The sequence below is a fragment of the Typopeltis vanoorti genome, chromosome 19, assembly GCF_054136105.1.
Source record: "Typopeltis vanoorti isolate ZY-2024b chromosome 19, IOZ_Tvanoo_1.0, whole genome shotgun sequence".
Classification (NCBI taxonomy): Eukaryota; Metazoa; Arthropoda; class Arachnida; order Uropygi; family Thelyphonidae; genus Typopeltis; species Typopeltis vanoorti.
The window spans coordinates 47,422,905-47,442,667 of NC_143567.1; the positions used below are offsets into that span (position 1 = coordinate 47,422,905).

At 35.3% G+C, this 19,763-nt stretch overlaps 1 protein-coding gene across 1 annotated transcript in view; it reads right to left on the bottom strand.

Annotated features, from left to right (window-relative positions):
- RpS30 (ribosomal protein S30) overlaps positions 1 to 19,763 on the bottom strand; it is a 43,300-nt gene that overhangs the window by 21,082 nt on the left and 2,455 nt on the right. Inside the window, exon 2 of the mRNA XM_090409211.1 lies at positions 13,241 to 13,320. Coding sequence (XP_090265337.1) covers positions 13,241 to 13,315 — 75 coding nt within the window. The 5' untranslated portion in view covers positions 13,316 to 13,320. The remainder of the gene's footprint in view (positions 1 to 13,240; positions 13,321 to 19,763) is intronic.

A 19,763-nucleotide genomic window follows, 5' to 3' on the forward strand; every position in this document is an offset into this window, starting at 1 on the left:
AAAAATTTTTTTTTTTGCACAATTTGAAGCAGATACTTGATTAACAAGTTCACATTGGGGCGATTATAGCTCTCACCATGAACCTAACCATCTCATGAAGCAAGCGGAATTCCACCGCACCCGCCAATTTCGTTCCTGCGTGTCAGACATGCTACTTTGTGATTGTTTCTTCAATTGTAACTAAAATATAGTAATAATAATAATTAAAGAGAATGATATTTGATTAGTTACTATACTTGATTTACTAAAAGATGCAAAGAATTGCAAAATATGAGGAAGAGGAAGAATAGGTGTGAATAAAAATACTTTCAGTACTGTAAAATTCAATAACCTATAAGAGACAGCAGTATACATTGCTAGTTCAGTAAATAACCACATGGAGGGCCTTATCCTATGATCTACATGTATACTGTCAGAAGACTGGAAGCAGCTGTCCTTATATTGCAAACAACATGCCGATGCAAGAAAAACAAGTAGTTTTATTCTATCACTAAATAAGGTACAGACATTTGCAGCCTGTGTAATATATTTGTCAACAAATAGTACCATTAGAAAACTAGGATTAAAACAGTGCTACCAAATGAAACTCATGTCCCCTCCTACAGAAACCACGCTGCATAGACTCAAGCAAAACCATCTGTTGTACTGCCAAACACAGTAACTAAAAACAATTGTCCTAACATTTGTCCAAATGTTCAATTACATGAAATAAGTATGATCGCCTTTGAAATTTTTAGTCATTAAGACAGATCACAAATGCTAACTTCAAATAAAAAATTCCTGAAAGAGTTGCAATTAGAGAAGTTAGTAGAGTAATTAGTAAAGATAAACTGTCAGTGAGCCCACATAATGCAGAAGCAGCACATAAACACATTTCCTGACGTGAGCATGTTAACATTATTTTGAAAGCGCATCCAACTAAATAATGCAAAAGCCTTAAAAAGTCAATATCATTAAACAGTTCCTTCTAAGCTAAAGTTTCTTGGTAGTTGGCTTATTTATTTTTAACAAAATTTTTAGATAAGCAATCTAATAGCTGACTGAAATCTGTTCAATTATATCAACACTTGAAGTGCTTAGCATTTTACTTCCCCCCCTTTCCATTTTAGTCCAACTGTGCTGAAATTCTTAAAATGACTACATATAATTAAACTACTGTATTTGCCAGCATATAAGACTCACTTTTTTTCTTTGAAAATAGGTCTGAAAAACAGAGTGCATCTTATATGTTGATACTCAGTTTTTTATTACTTTTATTTCTGGAAATTCTCTATTCCGAGTAACACGATTTCTTTCTTGCTTCATTGCAGTCTGTGAGAACATTCCAGTTATGTAGAGTTCAGTGAATGCATATGTTGCCGTGGTTGTTGTGAACGGTGATAAATTTCTGCCGTTAAATTTTCTCTAAATTTCTTGCCAAATTGTGGCTGAAAAACGTCGGCATTGCTACAATATTGCATACAAGCTACATGTGATTGTGGATGCTAAAGAACATGGAAAGAGGACTGCAGAGAGGCATTTCGGGCCACCCCCAACTGAGAAAATGATAAGAACTTGGTGGAATCAGGACGTGGATCTAAAAAAAAGCAACCCATAGTAAACATAACCTATGAAGCGGAACTGCAAAATGGCCAGAACTTGAGGCAGAACTGAATACTTGGATTTTAGACCACAGAAAAGCAGGACTTTCAGTGTCTACAAAAATGATTATTCATCAAGCGAAAGTGATAGCCACTAACAGAAGGATCGCCAACTTTACTGGATCAACATCATGGTGTTCAAGATTCATGAAGAGAAGCCAGCTACATATGCAGACTAAAACAAAAATATCACAAAAGATGCTGCTGAATATGAAAAAAAAATTATTGAATTTCATCGATTCGTCATTAACGCAAGGAAACTTGAAAATTTTGAACTTGCACAAATAGGAAACGTGGACGAGGTTCCGCTGACCTTTCATTTTTTGATGTGCCCTCCAAGGGCACAAAAGGTGCTACTATTAAAACTTCGGGGCACAAAAAAACTCACCACACAGTTGTTTTAACCTGCTGTGCTGATGGGACAAAATTGCCACCACTATTGATTTTTTAAAAAGAAGATACTACCCAAAGAAACACTGCTTAAAAGAGTGTTTGTACATGTTAACGCAAAAGGCTGGATGGATGGAGGCAGAATGAAGTTATGGATAGATAAAATTTGGTCTAGGCACCCTCGCGGACTGTTGAAGAAGCCTGCCCTGCTAGTATGGGATCAGTTTCATTCTCACAGAACAGAAGATGTTAAAAATAAACTCAAGGAATTGAGCTGTAATTCCTTGCTGTAATCATTTAGCTGTAATTCCAGGAGGTCTAACTAGTTAGCTTCAACCTTTAGATGTTTGTATTAATAAACCATTTAAGGGATTTATGAAGGAGAAGTAGAACAACTGGATGCAGTCTTCAGATTTTGAGGTTATGCCATCAGGAAGAAGCCTAGCTTTTTGCAAGTGCATGAGTGGGTCAAAGCTTCATGGGATGCTGTGAAAACTGAGACAGTGGTTAAATCATTTAAGAAGCGTAGCATTAGTAATGCACTGGATGGTATAGAGGACAATTTGTTGTACGAGGACTCAGATTCTGATTTAGAAGAGGTTTCAAGTGTCTCTTCATTTAGCTCTAGAGATGAATTTCTGGGTTTTGACAAAGAAGATTAAAAGGTGGGTACTCTTTCCTAGTTAGATTAGGTATTTGTTGAAAGTAGACTTACTTATTACTTTATATTTGAAATACTATAAATTCATTATAATATTCAGTGATAAATTTTTTTTTTTTCCCTAAAAAATGTGTAGAAAAAAGGGGGCGAGTCTTATACAGTCGCGGGTGGGGAAAAAAAACCAGTTACTTTCAAATTGCTCTACTTCTTTCATTAAGTGGATCTGCAATTCAAATTTTGAAAACCAAGTACAGTTAAGTATTAGTTTACTCAAGTGCTAGACCTTTTTCAGGTAGCACTGCCCCAGAAACAATGTTACCATATCATATTTGTGCCTTCATTTTTGTAATAAACCAATAACACCCAAATTAATTACAGAATTGTTAAATATATTAACCTTTTGATTATGAAAAAAGTTACTTCATAAAAGATTTCATTCTTTTAAGCAATTTGAACTCTCAAGTACTCATTAGAAAACTGATTCATAGTACTGAAGACTAATACCTAATTTAATCCATTTAAAAATATGAATTCAAGTAGACAGTTGCTTTAAGAAGGGAATTCAAAAACTTGATTCATGCAGTTACACTAGCTATTGTTTGAATTCATTTATGACTGAAAACCTTTTCCACTGATAAAGTGAAAATCAAGATTTAAAAGCAGTAAAATTAATTCATGAGTTTTGATGGTAAGTGGCCACTGTTCATTTTTGAAATTATTATAGATAACATGTGCAGCAATGAAGATTTTTCAAAATTATGTCACAAAATATTGTAAAAAAAAAGGACAACTTGTGCATGTTAACATGTTGACTGCCACACTCCTCAGGCATAGTTCCTGCACGTCAAGCACTTTCATTTCTTCAAGGTCAGTACAAGTAATCTCGTAGCCGGTAGTAATCGACATACGAGTATATTTGTAGTTGGCTTGTGAGGCTCATATATCAACTATGAGTATAATCGTAGTTGGCAGCGAACGTGTTAAGTATATGAGATAACATGGAATTGTCTGTTGGAAATCTGTACTAGGTTATGTTGAAAAACTTTGGCATAGTACTAATCAGCATTTGAAAAGAAAAGTTTAATGCAATTCATCTACAGCTAAAGTTGCAATTCACCCCTGCTTTCTCAGGTAAATTTAATTTGATAATATTTATATTAGCAAACAAAGCATGTTTATTTAAACATGCTTATGTGAACAGATTTCTACTAAAGCTAATTTGAATTTTAATTCTTATCATACATGTCTTATAACACATTCTATCATATGCTGTTTTCGCCAGGCAACCAGCGAAAGTCAGCTTCTGGAACAAATCTGAAAACACACCCCAACTTAACATCACCAGAGTTAAAGATCGGTACTATCAACATAAGAAGCCTGAATGGCAAAGAAATGGAGCTAGTGGAATTAGATAAGTACCAGATTGACATAGGGGTGACTGAAACAAAAAAAGACCAAAACTGGTGAGATCTTTCTGAGCAATAAATACAAAATGTTATATTCAGGCAATGACAATCAAGGAAAAGAAGGAGTAGCCATAGTATTCAAATCTACAAATCAAGTAGAGTGATTTGGGCAAATATCAGAATGGGGAACTGGACAATGAGACTTATTTGTGCCTATGGTCCCACAGAAGGTTCTACTAAGGCAGAAGTGGAAGAATAGAAGAAGGAATTTTTTGAGGCTCTAGAAAAAGCTACTGACACAATGAAAAAGGAAAAGTTCGTCCTTGTTAGGGATCTAAATAATAGGAAGTGATTGTCAGACATACAAAAATGTTTTTTGGGAAAATTTGGAGAAAAGAGCAAAGCTAATAATAATGACAAATACCTGTTGGATTTCTGCTCAGGACATGGACTGGTTATTAATAACACCATGTTCCAACATAAAAATGTGCACAAATTCACATGGAGAGAAGAGGCAAGGAATAAGAAAAGTCTCATTGACTATGTTATTGTTGATAGTGATGTTTTCTCCCTGGTGCAGGACACCAGAGTGTACAGAGGATTTGAAATTGGAAGTGATCACTATTTAGTCTTGAGCAGGATAAAATTGAATTTCATATTGAAAAGAATGACGTGTAAGAAAGTTTTAAAGCGAATAAAAGTTGAACAGCTCTCAGATGTGAACTGTAGACTAAAATACACAAAGATTATTGAAGAAAAAATGAAAGAGTTTGAGAACAGGAACCAAAGTGTACTTGCCACTGAATCTCCAAACTTTGGAGATTCAATGGCAAGCCTTGAAGAAAACCCTGATTGATTCAGCTAGAGATATTATGATGATGTTGTCTGCAAGGATAGAAAAATTAGAACTCCATGGTGAACACGGGAAGTTAAAGAGGCAGTGAAGGAAAAGAAGACAGCATATCAAAAGTTCCTGGCAAATAAGTCAGCTTGTGCTCTTGGAGAATACAGAGACAAAGTATACTTGAGAAACGGTTGAGAAGAATTGTGGAAGAAAAGCTGGTTGAAGAACAAGTTGGATTCAGGTGAAATAAAGGCTGTCAGGATCACATCTTCACTTTACGACAAATAGTGGAGAAATCACGGGAATATAACAAAGATCTGTATTTAAGTTTTGTCGATTTGGAAAAGGCATATGACAAGGTGCCAAGAGAGAAGCTATTCAATACACTACAGTTACATGGTGTCAATGGGACACTATATCAAGCAATACTTAGTCTTTATTTGAGTTGTAAGTCAGCAGTTAGAATTGAAGGAAGTACAGGAAGATGGTTTAATGTTAAATCTGGTGTGAGACAAGGATGTACATTATCCCCCTCTGTTATTCATTATCTATATGGATCACATTATGAAGTCTATTAAACATGATATCAAAATTGGAGATGTTAATGTCAACTCTTTGCTTTATGCGGACGATGTTATACTTCTAATTAAATTCGCTACAAGTTTGCAAGATTCCCTGACTAAATTGAATAACTGTTGTAATAGATATGGTATGAAGGTGAGCATTAAAAAGACAAATATGATGAAAATAGGTAGAATTGTTGAAAATGTCAACTGTGTTATGAACTGGGAAACCTGTAGAACAAGTAAAACATTTCAGCTACTTAGGCATGATTTTTAGTGAAGATGGTAAATTAATTATGAAAATAGACAACAGAATCAACAAAGCTGGTATGGTAGGAAGTCAATTGAATAAATTCATATGGAATAAGAGAGAAATTAGTCGGAACACTAAATTAGCTGTATACAAGACAGTGTTCAAACCAGTTTTAAACTTATGGATCTGAGAGCTGGGTCAGAAGTAAAACACTTGACCAAAGACTACAGATATGAGAGTCCTGAGAAAGATTAGAGTCGTGAACAGATGGCATCAATGGCAATATCATATTAAAAACTAGAATATTAGGAAAGAACTTGACATTGTCAGCATCCAGGAATGCATTAGCAGAGCTAATCTCATGTGGTATGGTCACTTAAACAGAATGGACGAGGAAAGATTAGCAAAACAAGTGTTCTCTGCCAAGTTGGCAGGAAAACGACCCAGAGGAAGATCAAGATATAGGTGGATTGATGCAGTACAAAGTGCCTTAGACGATAGAAATATAAGATCTGGTAATGTTGGAGTCTTGATAAGTAACAGACTGATTTGGAGGAAAATTGTAGATAGGAAGGTAGTAATGATGGAAATTTTTCATGTAGTACTATCATATCCTGTACACCCCTTGAGGGTACATTGCAGGAATTTGATGATCATATGTGTCTAAAAATGTTATTTTTAATATATATTTAATAAACATTCAGTATTCCATCAAATGAGGCACATGTATAGCGAAGTGGAGTAGAGTGCCCTTCTGCAACAAGTCCTTGAATTCCTTGGAGGTGTTACATAATTTAGAACTGGTTTTTTTTTTTAAATTTATTATTATTTTTTTTAATGGCATTCAAAGTATAATCATCTAGGCATGTCATTAAGCAATGCATGACAGTAAAATAGAAACCATAATAAAAATCCTCATGGCACCCACTATGGTTGGATTACTAAGTCACATATAGCCAATGAGCAATGGGAGAACCCCCCCCCCCCCTTCTGAGACCTTGATATGATTGCACTGTGGACATATTTGATTGCATGTTATGTGTTTTCAAGTACATGAAGTTGTAGAAAAGGTGGAGGGAAAAAAAAACATTTACAAAATGTTCAATCTAGATTATGAACTACAGGTTATGGGGACAGCATACATGGAGTACAGATACTAGTAAACAAGAGAAAGAAGGGCAATATAACTTCTGAAAGAGTATTACACTATATCAAGCAGTGAGTAGAAAGAGTTCGCCCGTTGAAGTCTTAAGTGCATCTAGTGTGAATGATTTCAAGAAGGTACGATGTGGGTGCGAGTGATGTATGGCCTCCCTCATTGAGTTCCGAATTCTTCTTTGGCCTCCGATAATGATTGGAATGCTTCATTGTTACGTCCTGACTTACAAAGCATTCAAAGGTGAATCAAATTTTAATAGTCCTTGCAAATCTGCAAGCACAAGATCCTTTATAGTCTACAATGTCAGAAGATGAAGTCAGTTTGTTCTTAGAACAAGTTGATAAATTGATGTAGTTTACAACTGATATAAAGGTTATTTATGTAACACTTTGACCATCTTTTCTGAAAAGAGAAAGGAAAGAAATAGTTTTGCTAAGATCTATCACAGGAGGGCATGGTTTATTTTATTTTAAGAGTTGTAGCATGTGCAGCAAAGGTCACATCACATTAGTGATGCGAACTTTGATGGACACTGTACTTAAATGGATTTGGACTCAGGTGTCCAGAGAGTTTTGTTCACTGAGAATGGAGAAGTGAAAAGTCAAAACTAAAGAAATTAAGACAGACATATTGTTACACCCTGATATCTTAAGAATATAAAATTCTCAGCTATCATGGTGTAACATGAAGAATAAATAAAATAAATTAGAACCCTGCATAAAAGATAATAGTTGAATTAATTAACAGAAAAATTCTTGCATCCAATAAAATATATAAAATATAAAGGAGTTTGTTAAATTAACTAACAAAAGAAAGAAAATATTAATATTGTGATATGATTTAAATGAGAAAAGGAAATTTCAAACAAAATAAGTTGTTTCCCCACAAACTGCATAACTTTTAAACTTCAAATTAAAGAAACGCCATATATTTCTTTAATTTGTGTGTGAATCACATTTAAGTGAAGGTGAAAAATTAAACTTGACTGAAGTTTTCAGGTTATTTTTGATTTTAATGGCAGACTGCAGATATTTAGTTTAGTATGAAGATCGAGTAAATGATAATGTAATCTAAGTTCTGAAATTTGATAATTTCACTCTTCCAGTCTCTTCTATCTCGCCATTGTATTTTCCATGTCAATTTGTGCACTGTACGGTTCCTGCGATTTCGTTTTATTTCATAAACAATGAGGTGGAAAGAGAAATCTTTCATACCAAAATTATTTACTATAGCAAACCATGCACTATAAGCATAATTTCACTGATCTTATGGTGTTTGTTTTAATGACGCTTTTAATGTTTTAATAATCTGTAGTGAAGTAAGATCTTCCTTGTAAGAAATGACAAATGTTTTGGTAACCCTGAAGTCAACAATGTTGTCTACATACCACTGATCACCTTGCCATTCCTCTCGCATGGAAATTAGTGTTAAAATTGCATAACCTATTTTATGTTTCACATTTTCATGACAAGTTGTCGTTGCATTCTCTGTAGAGCACTGATTCCAAATATATGCGAGTTCGCTACATGTATGGTTAGGGAATACAGTCAGTGAGAGGTCAATTTATATAATCTGTCAGAAATATGGAGTCCTGACATGCTTTGTCATTGGCAGAAGGAAATCTGAAAAGTGAAGTCAGCCCTCAAGTGCTTAACCAAAAGGTAACTGACAAAAGTGCAAAAGGCCTTTGGGGTCACAGAATGGTAATATAAGCTGGTTTCTGCCTCCATGCCAAAAAAAAATAAAAATACCTACGTAAGTTCCTTCAATTTTGACTTGTCAGAAGGTGGGGAAATGTTAAGTTTGCTGTGGATCAAGAGGGACAGAATCCATGCTGATAGCTTCCAGGATGAATATTCTTAGTGACCATTATTCGAGAACCGAGGTCTGAAACAACAGGACAATAATTGCACTTTATTTTTTAATACGACGAAGATAGGCTTGATTCCATGCTGGAAGGTAGATGAGAAGTAAAATTTTTATATATATATATATATATATATATAAAAAAAAAGGTGCTTAAGGGTCAAAGCTGTATAACTGAGAGGAGACCTCCACATAGCCTTTAAAGGAATGCGGAGAACAGACCAGGGCTTCTGACCTAATGTCCAATCCTCACCTTCTCGTGGTGCACCCTGTTGGGTATCTACTTTGATACTGAACGAACGAGGATGGGCTGGCAATTTGGGATTTAGCCGACCAAATTGTATTCTTATTGGTTAAACCAAAATATAAAATGATGGTACAACATGACAAAATTTCATGCCGGCTGGGGCGTCGCCCGGTTAAACAAGGCCCCCGTTGTTTTCGCCAGGGAACCAGGGCGAACAGCGAAAAGTCAGCTACTGGAACAAATCTGAAAACAAACCCCAACTCAACATCACCAGAGTTAAAGATCGGTACTATCAACGTAAGAAGCCTGAATGGCAAAGAAATGGAGCTAGCTGAGGAATTAGATAAGTACCAGATCGACATAATAGGGGTGACTGAAACAAAAAAGACCAAAACTGGTGAGATCTTTCTGAGCAATAAATACAAAATGTTATATTCAGGCAATAACAATCAAGGAAAAGAAGGAGTAGCCATAGTATTCAACACAAAATACGAGGCTAATCTTCTTGAATGGCAGTCAGTCTCAAGTAGAGTAATGTGGGCAAATATGAGAATGGGGAACTGGACAATGAGACTTATTTGTGCCTATGGTCCCACAGAAGGTTCTACTAAGGTAGAAGTGGAGGAATTTTTTGAGGCTTTAGAAAAAGCAACTGACACAATGAAAAAGGAAAAGTTGGTCCTTGTTGGGGATCTAAATAGTAGAGTAGGAAATGATTGTGAGACATACAAAAATATTTTGGGAAAATTTGGAGAAAAGAGCAAAGCTAATAATAATGGCAAATATCTGTTGGATTTCTGCTCAGGACATGGACTGGTTATTACTAACACCATGTTACAACATAAAAATGTGCACAAATTCACATGGAGTGAAGAGGCTAGGAATAAGAAAAGTCTCATTGACTATGTTATTGTTGATAGTGATGAGCAGGATAAAATTGAATTTCATATTGAAAAGAATGACGTGTAAGAAAGTTTTAAAGCGAATAAAAGTTGAACAGCTCTCAGATGTGAACTGTAGACTAAAATACACAAAGATTATTGAAGAAAAAATGAAAGAGTTTAGAACAGGAATCAAACCTTGGAGATTCAGTGGCAAACTCTGAAGGAAACATTGATTGATTCTGCCAGAGAGGCATGTGGTGAGGTTGTGTGCAAAGATAAAAAAATCAGAACTCCCTGGTGGACACAGGAAGTTAAAGAGGCAGTGAAGGAAAAGAAGAAAGCATATCAAAAGTTCCTGGCAAATAAGTCAGCTTTTACTCTTACAGAATACAGAGACAAATGTAAGAAAGCTAAACAGTGTGTAAAACTAGCTAAACAAAAGTCATGGGAGGACTTTGGCAAGAATATAGAAAATAAATATCAAGAAGGTGGCAAAATATTCTGGAGGTTGTTGAAGAAGCTTAGGAATGGAGGAAAGAGTGCTGTAAAAGGAATTAGAGATGATAAAGGTGAAATGAAAACAGGAGAAAAAGATATCCTTGAAGTATGGAGTAATTACTTTGAAAAACTAAAAAAATGAAACAAGCAGTGATGACAGCACAGTGATAAAAAACACTGACCAGGCATGCAGTCAGGAATACATATCCATACTTGAAGTAGAAAAAGCCATCAAAGGCTTGAAATGTGGAAAGGCAGCAGGAGTAGATGATATTCAACCAGAAATGCTGAAGTATGGTGGTATAAGAGTCTTACAGTGGCTGCACTGCATAGTTCAGAAAGCCTGGACAGAGGGACGAATTCCCGATGATTGGAGTAGAGCTCTCATAGTACCCATATATAAAAAGGGAAATAAAACTGAATGTGAGAATTACAGAGGTATTTCCCTACTGAGTGTTCCTGGCAAGATCTATGCAAGTATACTTGAGAAACGGTTCAGAAGAATTGTGGAAGAAAAGCTGGGTGAAGAACAAGCTGGATTCAGGCCAAATAGAGGCTGTCAGGATCAGATCTTCACTTTACGACAAATAGTCGAGAAAGCATGGGAATATAACAAAGATCTGTATTTAAGTTTTGTCGATTTGGAAAAGGTATATGACAAGGTGCCAAGAGAGAAGCTATTCAATACGCTGCAGTTATATGGTGTCAATGGGGCATTATATCAAGCAATATTTAGTCTTTATTTGAGTTGTGAGTCAGCAGTTAGAATTGAAGGAAGTACAGGAAGATGGTTTAATGTTAAATCTGGTGTGAGACAAGGATGTACATTATCCCCTCTGTTATTATCTATATGGATCACATTATGAAGGAATGTGGTATTAAACCTGATATCAAAATTGGAGATGTTAATGTCAGCTCTTTGCTTTATGCAGATGATGTTATACTTCTAAATAAATCCGCTACAAGTCTGCAAGATTCTCTGACTAAATTGAATAGCTGTTGTAATAGATATGGTATGAAGGTCAGCAATAAAAAGACAAAGACAATGAAAATAGGTAGAATTGTTGAAAATGTCAACTGTGTTGTGAACGGGAAACCTGTGGAACAAGTAAAACATTTCAGCTGCTCAGGCATGATTTTTAGTGAAGATGGTAAATTAAATATGGAAATAGACAACAATCAAGAAAGCTGGTATGGTAGGAAGTCAATTGAATAAATTCATATGGAATAAGAGAGAAATTAGTCAGAACACTAAATTAGCTATACAAGACAGTGTTCAAACCAATTTTAACTTATGGATCGGAGAGCTGGGTCAGAAGTAAAACACTTGACCAAAGACTAGAGACCGCAGATATGAGAGTCCTGAGAAAAATTAGAGGCGTGAACAGATGGCATCAATGGCAATATCATATTAAAAATGAGGATATTAGGAAAGAACTTGACATTGTCAGCATCCAGGAATGCGTTAGCAGAGCTAATCTCAGATGGTATGGTCACTTAAATAGAATGGGAGAGGAAAGATTAGCAAAACAAGTGTTCTCTGCCAAGTTGGCAGGAAAACGACCCAGAGGAAGACCAAGATATAGGTGGATTGATACGGTACAAAGTGCCTTAGATGATAGAAATATAAGATCTGATAATGTTGGAGTCTTGACAAGTAACAGACTGATTTGGAGGAAAATTGTAGATAGGAAGTTAGTAATGATGTAATTTTTTCATGTAGTACTGTCATATCCTGTACACCCCTTGAGGGTACATGGCAGGAATTTGATGATGATGATGATGATTTAAGTTTGAATAGTTAAAGTGTGAATTAATCTTATTTGTCCATGCCAAATGAATTTTCGTGTTGAATGTGTATGGCGGCATGATCGTAATACTCATTATAGGATCATAGCCTAATTACTTGTAATAAGCTAATGTTAGTTTGTAAGTATTTAGTTTAGCATTAAATTGAGAAATCACAAAATTTGAATTGTACCATGTTAAGAAATTTAATAAACCTCCTTTGTTCAATGATAAAAGAATTGTCTGAAATTGCTGTCCAATGCACCACTTGAAAAAATACGAACCTAATCACGCGGGAAGTTAATGTTAAGAAACGAGATAAAGTGTCACGACTGCAATATAGTTACACTTTCAGACATATTTGAGTTTTTTCTCCTTGTTTTTGTATATAATATCTTAAACTAAATATCCCAAAAGGCGCAGTATAAATACAAATATTAGGAGTACTAAGGGGAGAAATAACTTAAGTATTAGTAAATTTTTGGTGATATCTCGAGCGTAGATAATAGAAGAACATAGATAAGCGGGAATTGTTAGATAGAATAAGAATCATAAAATGGGACACAACATAAATGGCGCAGCCGGTAGGATATAAAGTATAAGAAAGTTAATAGAATAGAATAAGAAGAATAGGTCACAAGAGTATCAGGGTTTTAAGAAAGCAAGACTATATCTTCTAGTAAATTTCTTTGAACAGAAAGATAATGAAAAACAGATGTTTAATATAAAAAAACAGCAAAAGGCAAACAGCTGATTATTTTACCACAGTGCTGCAGACCACCCTAAACCAGCCTAGTGGGTGCTATGATAGGAAAATAGTTGTTGTCCATTACACATTTTTAACTGTTTCCACAATTACTTGGCTGTAGTGTTTTGGTTGGTTTGAAATTTAGAAAAATGTCAGCAGCTAAATTATTTTGTACTTGGGTGGAGTTACAAGTCAATACAGTAAAAAAGATAACAAAACTAGTTCAGCATAATTTAAAAGCAAAATTAAACATTCAGGTAGCCGAGTATAAGAAATAAAAGTTCAATATTTACTTTCAGTGAGGAGATGGTTTCATTTTCCTCCAATTCAAAGGTATGTATCTTTCCTCCTCTCACAAACAACTGCATTGTGGCTGAAAAATTCAAAACGTGAAAATATGAATCTATATGGAGTTCATTTTTAATTACTACTACCACAGAACATGATTGAAATTAACACAACTAATTCTGTACACTCAAATTATTTCAGGACTATCAGTTCCATACTAAGATTTTACACACACACAAATAGATAAGTTGCTTCAGGCAATGGCATTATTAGAATAGTAAAATCAGTTCTTCCAAATAATCATTTGGAAATACTTGTCAAAAATTTCCAAACTGGATTTTTCCTTAAAAGATCCTCATTCTTTATATGAAGCCATGAAATAAATGTTTCAAAAGTTTTGAATTACCTATCTAAAAGCATATCAAGCTTTGTTATATAGATATAACACAGTGGTTCTTAACCGGTGTTCCCCGGAACACTTGTGTTCTGCGCACTGTTTACAAGTGTTCCGCCGGTGAAAGATGTCACGACACAGTTCAGAGTACAATTGGCTACTCTGAATAAAAATGTCGAGGGAATTATTTCCGTTATACCAGAACAGTTAACAATATTGGAAGAAAAGATTTCAAGTTACTTTCCTTCCTTAAATACACACAATTATGACTGAATACGAAATTCATTTGGCACAGTTAATACATTGAGTTGTGAATTTTCATTACAAGAAGAAAAATTAGTTACCTTATCAATGGATCGTACTCTAAAAATTAAATTCTCTGAAATAACTCCAGGAATTTTGGATTTTTGTCCAAGCCGAATACCCAGCTCTCTCCACAAGGGCACCGAAAATTTTGTTAGTTTTCAACATCATATTGGTGAGAGCTTGGTTTCTCAATATTAACCAATATAAAAACTAAAAGGCGTGAAAGACTTACTAATATAGACAAAGAGATGAGGGTCATCTCTTTGTCACATATTAGACCTGATATTGCTGAAAGCCAACAAGCTCAAGTATCACATTAAAAGAAGTTCCATTTTTATAAAAAGTTATTGTTTATTTATAGTTATAGTTTATTTATTTATAAATATTTATAGTTTTATGACCCGAATGCTCTTGGTGTTCCCCAAAATTTTCTTATAATCAAAAGTGTTCCGTGACTTCGAAAAGGTTAATAACCACTGTTATAGCACATAGTTAATTTTATAAATGCAAGCAGAAAACTATTGCAAATGTAATGCTGAAGTTGTTTATATTGCATTACTGTTTGAGAACTCTCAAAAAGATAACTGAGGAGAGCAATTATAGCTAAGAAGTAATAATGCAGAGTTTGTGAACCTGTGGTCTGAATTGGATGGACAGAAAATTTTGTATAATGCTGATGGGCTGCATTTGAATGAATTTGGAGTTGTGGCCAGAAAGCATTGTTCACAGAGTGCAGAAGTAAAAGTCAAACTAATGAAATTAGGGAAGATTTAGGCAAGTGTGGGAAGGCACATCCATGATGCAAATGAGTGAATGAACAAAAATGTAGCATTTAACCTCAAACAATATTGAATGGGTAGTCACAGTGAGGATTCAATGAGGAGGGACTAAGGGGATGCTATAGTTTCTATATATATTGATGTAGAAGTATCAGGGATAAAAGGGAGTTTGACACTGCTTAGTGCAATGGCACCAAAAGTTATCAGCAGGTGAATTACAGGAATAGAATATAATGGATTTAATATTTTCAGGGAGGATACAGTAAGGTACTGCCAATGAATTGCAGCAAACAAGAGTAGGAGTTAGTACTGCAGATGGCACTTCTTTTGAGACAATCTGATGCAAGATTGAGACCAATAAGATAAAATATGAAATTGCATGCTGCTATAGGCTAGAGATGATATGGAAAAGACATGCATCAGCAAGTTAGTACAATGAGTGCAAGTTGAGTAATTATTATGGGGGGGGGAAAGACTTCAATGTCAGAGAAAAGATCACATGGCAAGAAAGAATGGAATTTATACTTACTGAGGGATAATTATTTGAAACAGCATGTGATGGAGAGAACTGGGTAAAAGTTGGATTTGGTCATAGGATCACAAGACCTATCCATAACTAAGTTGGAAGTTTATTTCCACTTGGTTAGACTATAATAAATTTAGTTTATCCAAGTGTAAGCAAACAAAGTTTGTGCCTGAGGTATCTTCAGGACTGAGGCAACTCATGGTAAAGGTGAACCGAGCTCTCATCACTCGTCTCAGTATCTCCCATAATGCAAAGCACTCTGGGTCTGGCTCCCACTGACGAGACCCCAATAAAGGTCGAAATCGATCTGGGTAGTGGCCCTTCCCTTGGGGCATAGAATTATACATGTCTGCAAGGAGATGTGCCCTGCATTATGGGAGATACTGAGACAAGGGGTGATGAGAGCTTGGTCCACCTTTACGAGTTGCCTCAGCCCTGAAGATACTTCAGGTGCAAACTTTGTTTGCTTACACTTGGATAAAGGATTAAACTAAATTTACCATAATAACTAAGGCAGCTATATTGCCTCCAATTGGGGCAAAGTAGTCATATGGATTTGGGGGTAATAGTAGATAGTTAAAATTTAGAAGGCATATAAGGCAGTCAGAGTAGCTCACAGGATTACTTTGTTATTGAAGACCACACTAACAAGCAAAGATATCAGTCCTCTTTATAAAAGCCCTCATGACAACATCTGGATTACTGTGCTAATATCTGGTCACATGGATTCCTTTGAGATGAGGAAGTGAAGAGGACACAGAGGAAAGTAACCAAGATGGCGAGTGGTCTGCTCTATAAAGTTGGATGATAAGAGAAATGAAAGGATACAAAGAAACATTTGAGTTACTTAAGATTTCATAGGATTAATACAGAAGAAATATTTTAGCAACTGGCTAGAGACCAGGACAAGAAGTCATTTCTGGAAGTTGGATAAGTGATTATCAAGGATGCAAGGACTAGATTTTTAGCTGTTGTGCAACAGTTAGTTGCAAGCGCTTTGTTAATAGTTTCAAGGAGAGGCACGATATAGTTGATAGTTTTGATCTCTAAAGATAAGTCTTAGGACTATCAAAATGCCATGCAGTAATAATACCTCTTTTTCTGTCCCAAACCACATAGCAACTTTGCATTTTGATTTTTTTTGGCAAATAGTATAATTCAATACACTGTGGTCCCCACCCTACAAAAGATTTATTTGTAAACCTATAGTTCATTTATTCACACTGTGGGCAGGCTAAGGATTTACTTTTTCTAATTTTTTTAATCAATTTTATTTTCCGACAACCAATAGGCCTGTTTTAGATTTTACATAATATAAAACATCAGAAAGTCAACATAAGCTGGATCAAATGAGAAAGTCAGGATATTACAAATGAATCAGTGCTGTGAATTTGTTTAGTGAGGAAATATAAAGTGGACAAAACACACATTTAAAATGGTGGTAAGAAGTGGAGTAGAGTTGAAGATTAGAGCAGTCTCCAATGACAAGTTTAAGTACTCCACAGAAGTGCCAGATAATGATTTTTAGTAGATACCATCTAACCCAGGGGTTCCCAACCTTTTTTTTCCTAGAGCACATTCTAAAATACCGATAGGGTGACGGGCACCATCTATTTTTTCAAACAAATTTTTTGAATTTGTTTGTTAAATGAATACATACAAAGCTTACATTATAATCAAATGTTTTATTACTTAAGTTTACATTATATAAAAATTTAAATATATATATGTAAGTTAGTGTGATCTTTGGCACTGCATTTCATTGACCAGTGCTTCATAATTAGGAGAATATGATGATATTCCAGTTCTTAAACTGGAATGAACATCTACTTTACATTGTATGCGTTTAATACTCGTCATGTGTCATTAACGCATGCCATGAATTGTGTGATTATTTCAAACTATACGGCACACGGTTGAACAGCAGTGGGCACACACAAATTGATCGACGGGCACCATGGTGCCTGCAGGCATACAGTTGGGAACCCCTGATCCAGCCTATAGTGTTTGCCAGTTATTACATGCATCTAAAACAAAACATAAGTATTACTTTCAAGTCTCCATGGAGTCTGAAAACTCATGAGAGATCAAACACTCAGACTACAATAACTACCTTTCACAATAACAACCTTGGAGCATTCACTATCCTCTTTCACCAACCAGTAAGCACAATCTTTTTACTCACGACCTTTGTGCAGTTTCTCAACTTACTATAATGATAGTAGTGTCAAATGTATTATTGTCTCCAAGGCAGATGTTAACAGTTCTTGTCTGTCCATAATAATCCAGGTCACAAGAACAGGCCACTTCATATACTCCTGGATCTGATGAAGAGTGTCCTTAGATGAACAGGTGAGTTGCCAATTTGATATATGGTTAAATATGGTGTATGGCTATTTATCAAACACTCTAGATATTTTTTCAGATTTGCTTTGAATGTATGGGATGGTAACAGTTTTGCTGTAAAAAGGATACTGCCTTTTATTCCCTTATAGGGAGCAAGACTTTTTTTTTTTTTTTTAAATGCTATCTAGCTTCTGGAGACTGAGTGAGCAGTTCAACCTCCATCAGTAGCCAATCAGAGATAGCTGGCCCAAGACTATCACTAATTATAAGCAGCAACCGATGAAGAGACTGGCAAACTAATGCTACCATCTCTTGGTACCCACCCTAACAGGATATATTTCTGTCTGAAATAGTGAGTTCTACAGTTAATTTTCGTTTCTGGGACAAAAAACCTGCTTGTCCATGTCAGAGGTCAACTCAGGAACCAGCGAAGGCTCAAAAGTTCCTTCCATCAGCAACTAGACAAACTTAAGTATCTTCTTTGGGCAGCCCAGTGCTGAGAATGCAAGCACCACTTCCAATGAGCTACACAAGCCTTCCAGTTTTGAAAACTTCAGGCTTAAAAAAAAAAAAAAAGTACGAGATTAAGGAAGATATGTTATATATGAGAATTGTAAACTTACTAAAGAGATGATACATGAAAATATAAGGCAAAATGTGCATGAAAGTGAGAAAGATTCTGGGATGAGTGAAGAGCAGAAGTGCAAACCTGATTTTAAAGAGATCTAGGGCTCATTGCAGACAGCAAAGAATGAGATTTGGATTGGGAAGTGGATGTGGAAAGGATGATTTGGTAGAGATGGATAAACAGGGGAGTAAAATGGTAGAGGGAAAGTAAAGAAAATAATGCTAGGGGATTCAATGATTCGTAGATTAAAAAGGGTAGATGTCTTTAAAGTAATGTTGGCCGGGAGGTACTTTAGTGTATGACTAGAGCTGTAAAGATGGAAATGATTGGGATAATGATTTGAGAAGCAGCATAAATCAAGTGGCAAGGGATTTGAGGGAGATGTTGAACTGTTAGATTTAGGAGTAAGACTGCTTGGATAGCAAGTGTGCTGCCTAGATATGATAGTGGAGAATTGAAGGGCACCAATGAACAAAATGGTAGCTAGAACATGTAGGAAGAGAAGGCTTGAGTATGTGGATGTATGGGATGAGTTTGATGGGAGAAAGGAATTACATGCTGGTGGTCTGTATTTAAATAAGTACAGGAGTAAACATTTACAGAATGTTACTGTTTAATAAAAATCTTTACTTTTTTTCAGATAGAAAAAAGTAAGAACAGAATGGAAACAAACAGCCACAATTTAAAAAACTAGAAGCAATTTGCAACATCAAGAACCCAAAACAAAATACAATCGAATGCCATTAATTGAAACAGACAAAAGCTTCCTTATGCATCTTTTCTATATAAGCAGTTAGAGATTATGTCAAATGCTTTTTCATGTTATTTAAAAAGGGAAATAACACACCATACTGTGTGTATGGTGTTCTATTTCCAAATGCTCTAAAGTGCAATTCAAAAGTGCTCAAATCAACCAAAAATAAGTTACATTGACAAAGATCTTGATTTTATGCTTTATTCAAGTGCAAGCAAACTTTCCATTGCTCATGCTTGAATACAGGATAAAGACTTAATCACCAAAACATTACATATTTTGGAAAAGAACCCAATTCTCTTTAGTGAACCAGTCAACTAAACACTCAAAGTTGTGGACAATTAGTGATCAAAAATATCGTTATCGTGAATCTAGCTTTCTCGATGTTTTGACCTTCATGTTACGTCGAAACATCAGGAAATTAAAATGGTTATAACACGGTTGTAAAGTCCATAATTTCTAAAATGATTGTAGGATGGATGAGAGGATTGCCAGTGGAAGGCATGATGTCACGTCAGAATCTGTATTAGTGGAACTTGTTATAGACCCTGAAATGAAGTTTATATAGACGTGCTAGAGGTATCAGAATTAGAGGATGGAATTTTTTTTTGTCAAGTCCAATCCTCCAAAAATTGTTGGAATAAAATATTATTAAGAGATACCTTCAGGAAGTCAGAAACTCTTCATGGGAGGCCATACTATTCACGCTAACTGTCATTCCTGTTTGTGAATTCATTCATGCTACTTACACACACAACACCCAGCAACAATCCATTCCAATCACTCAATACTCTA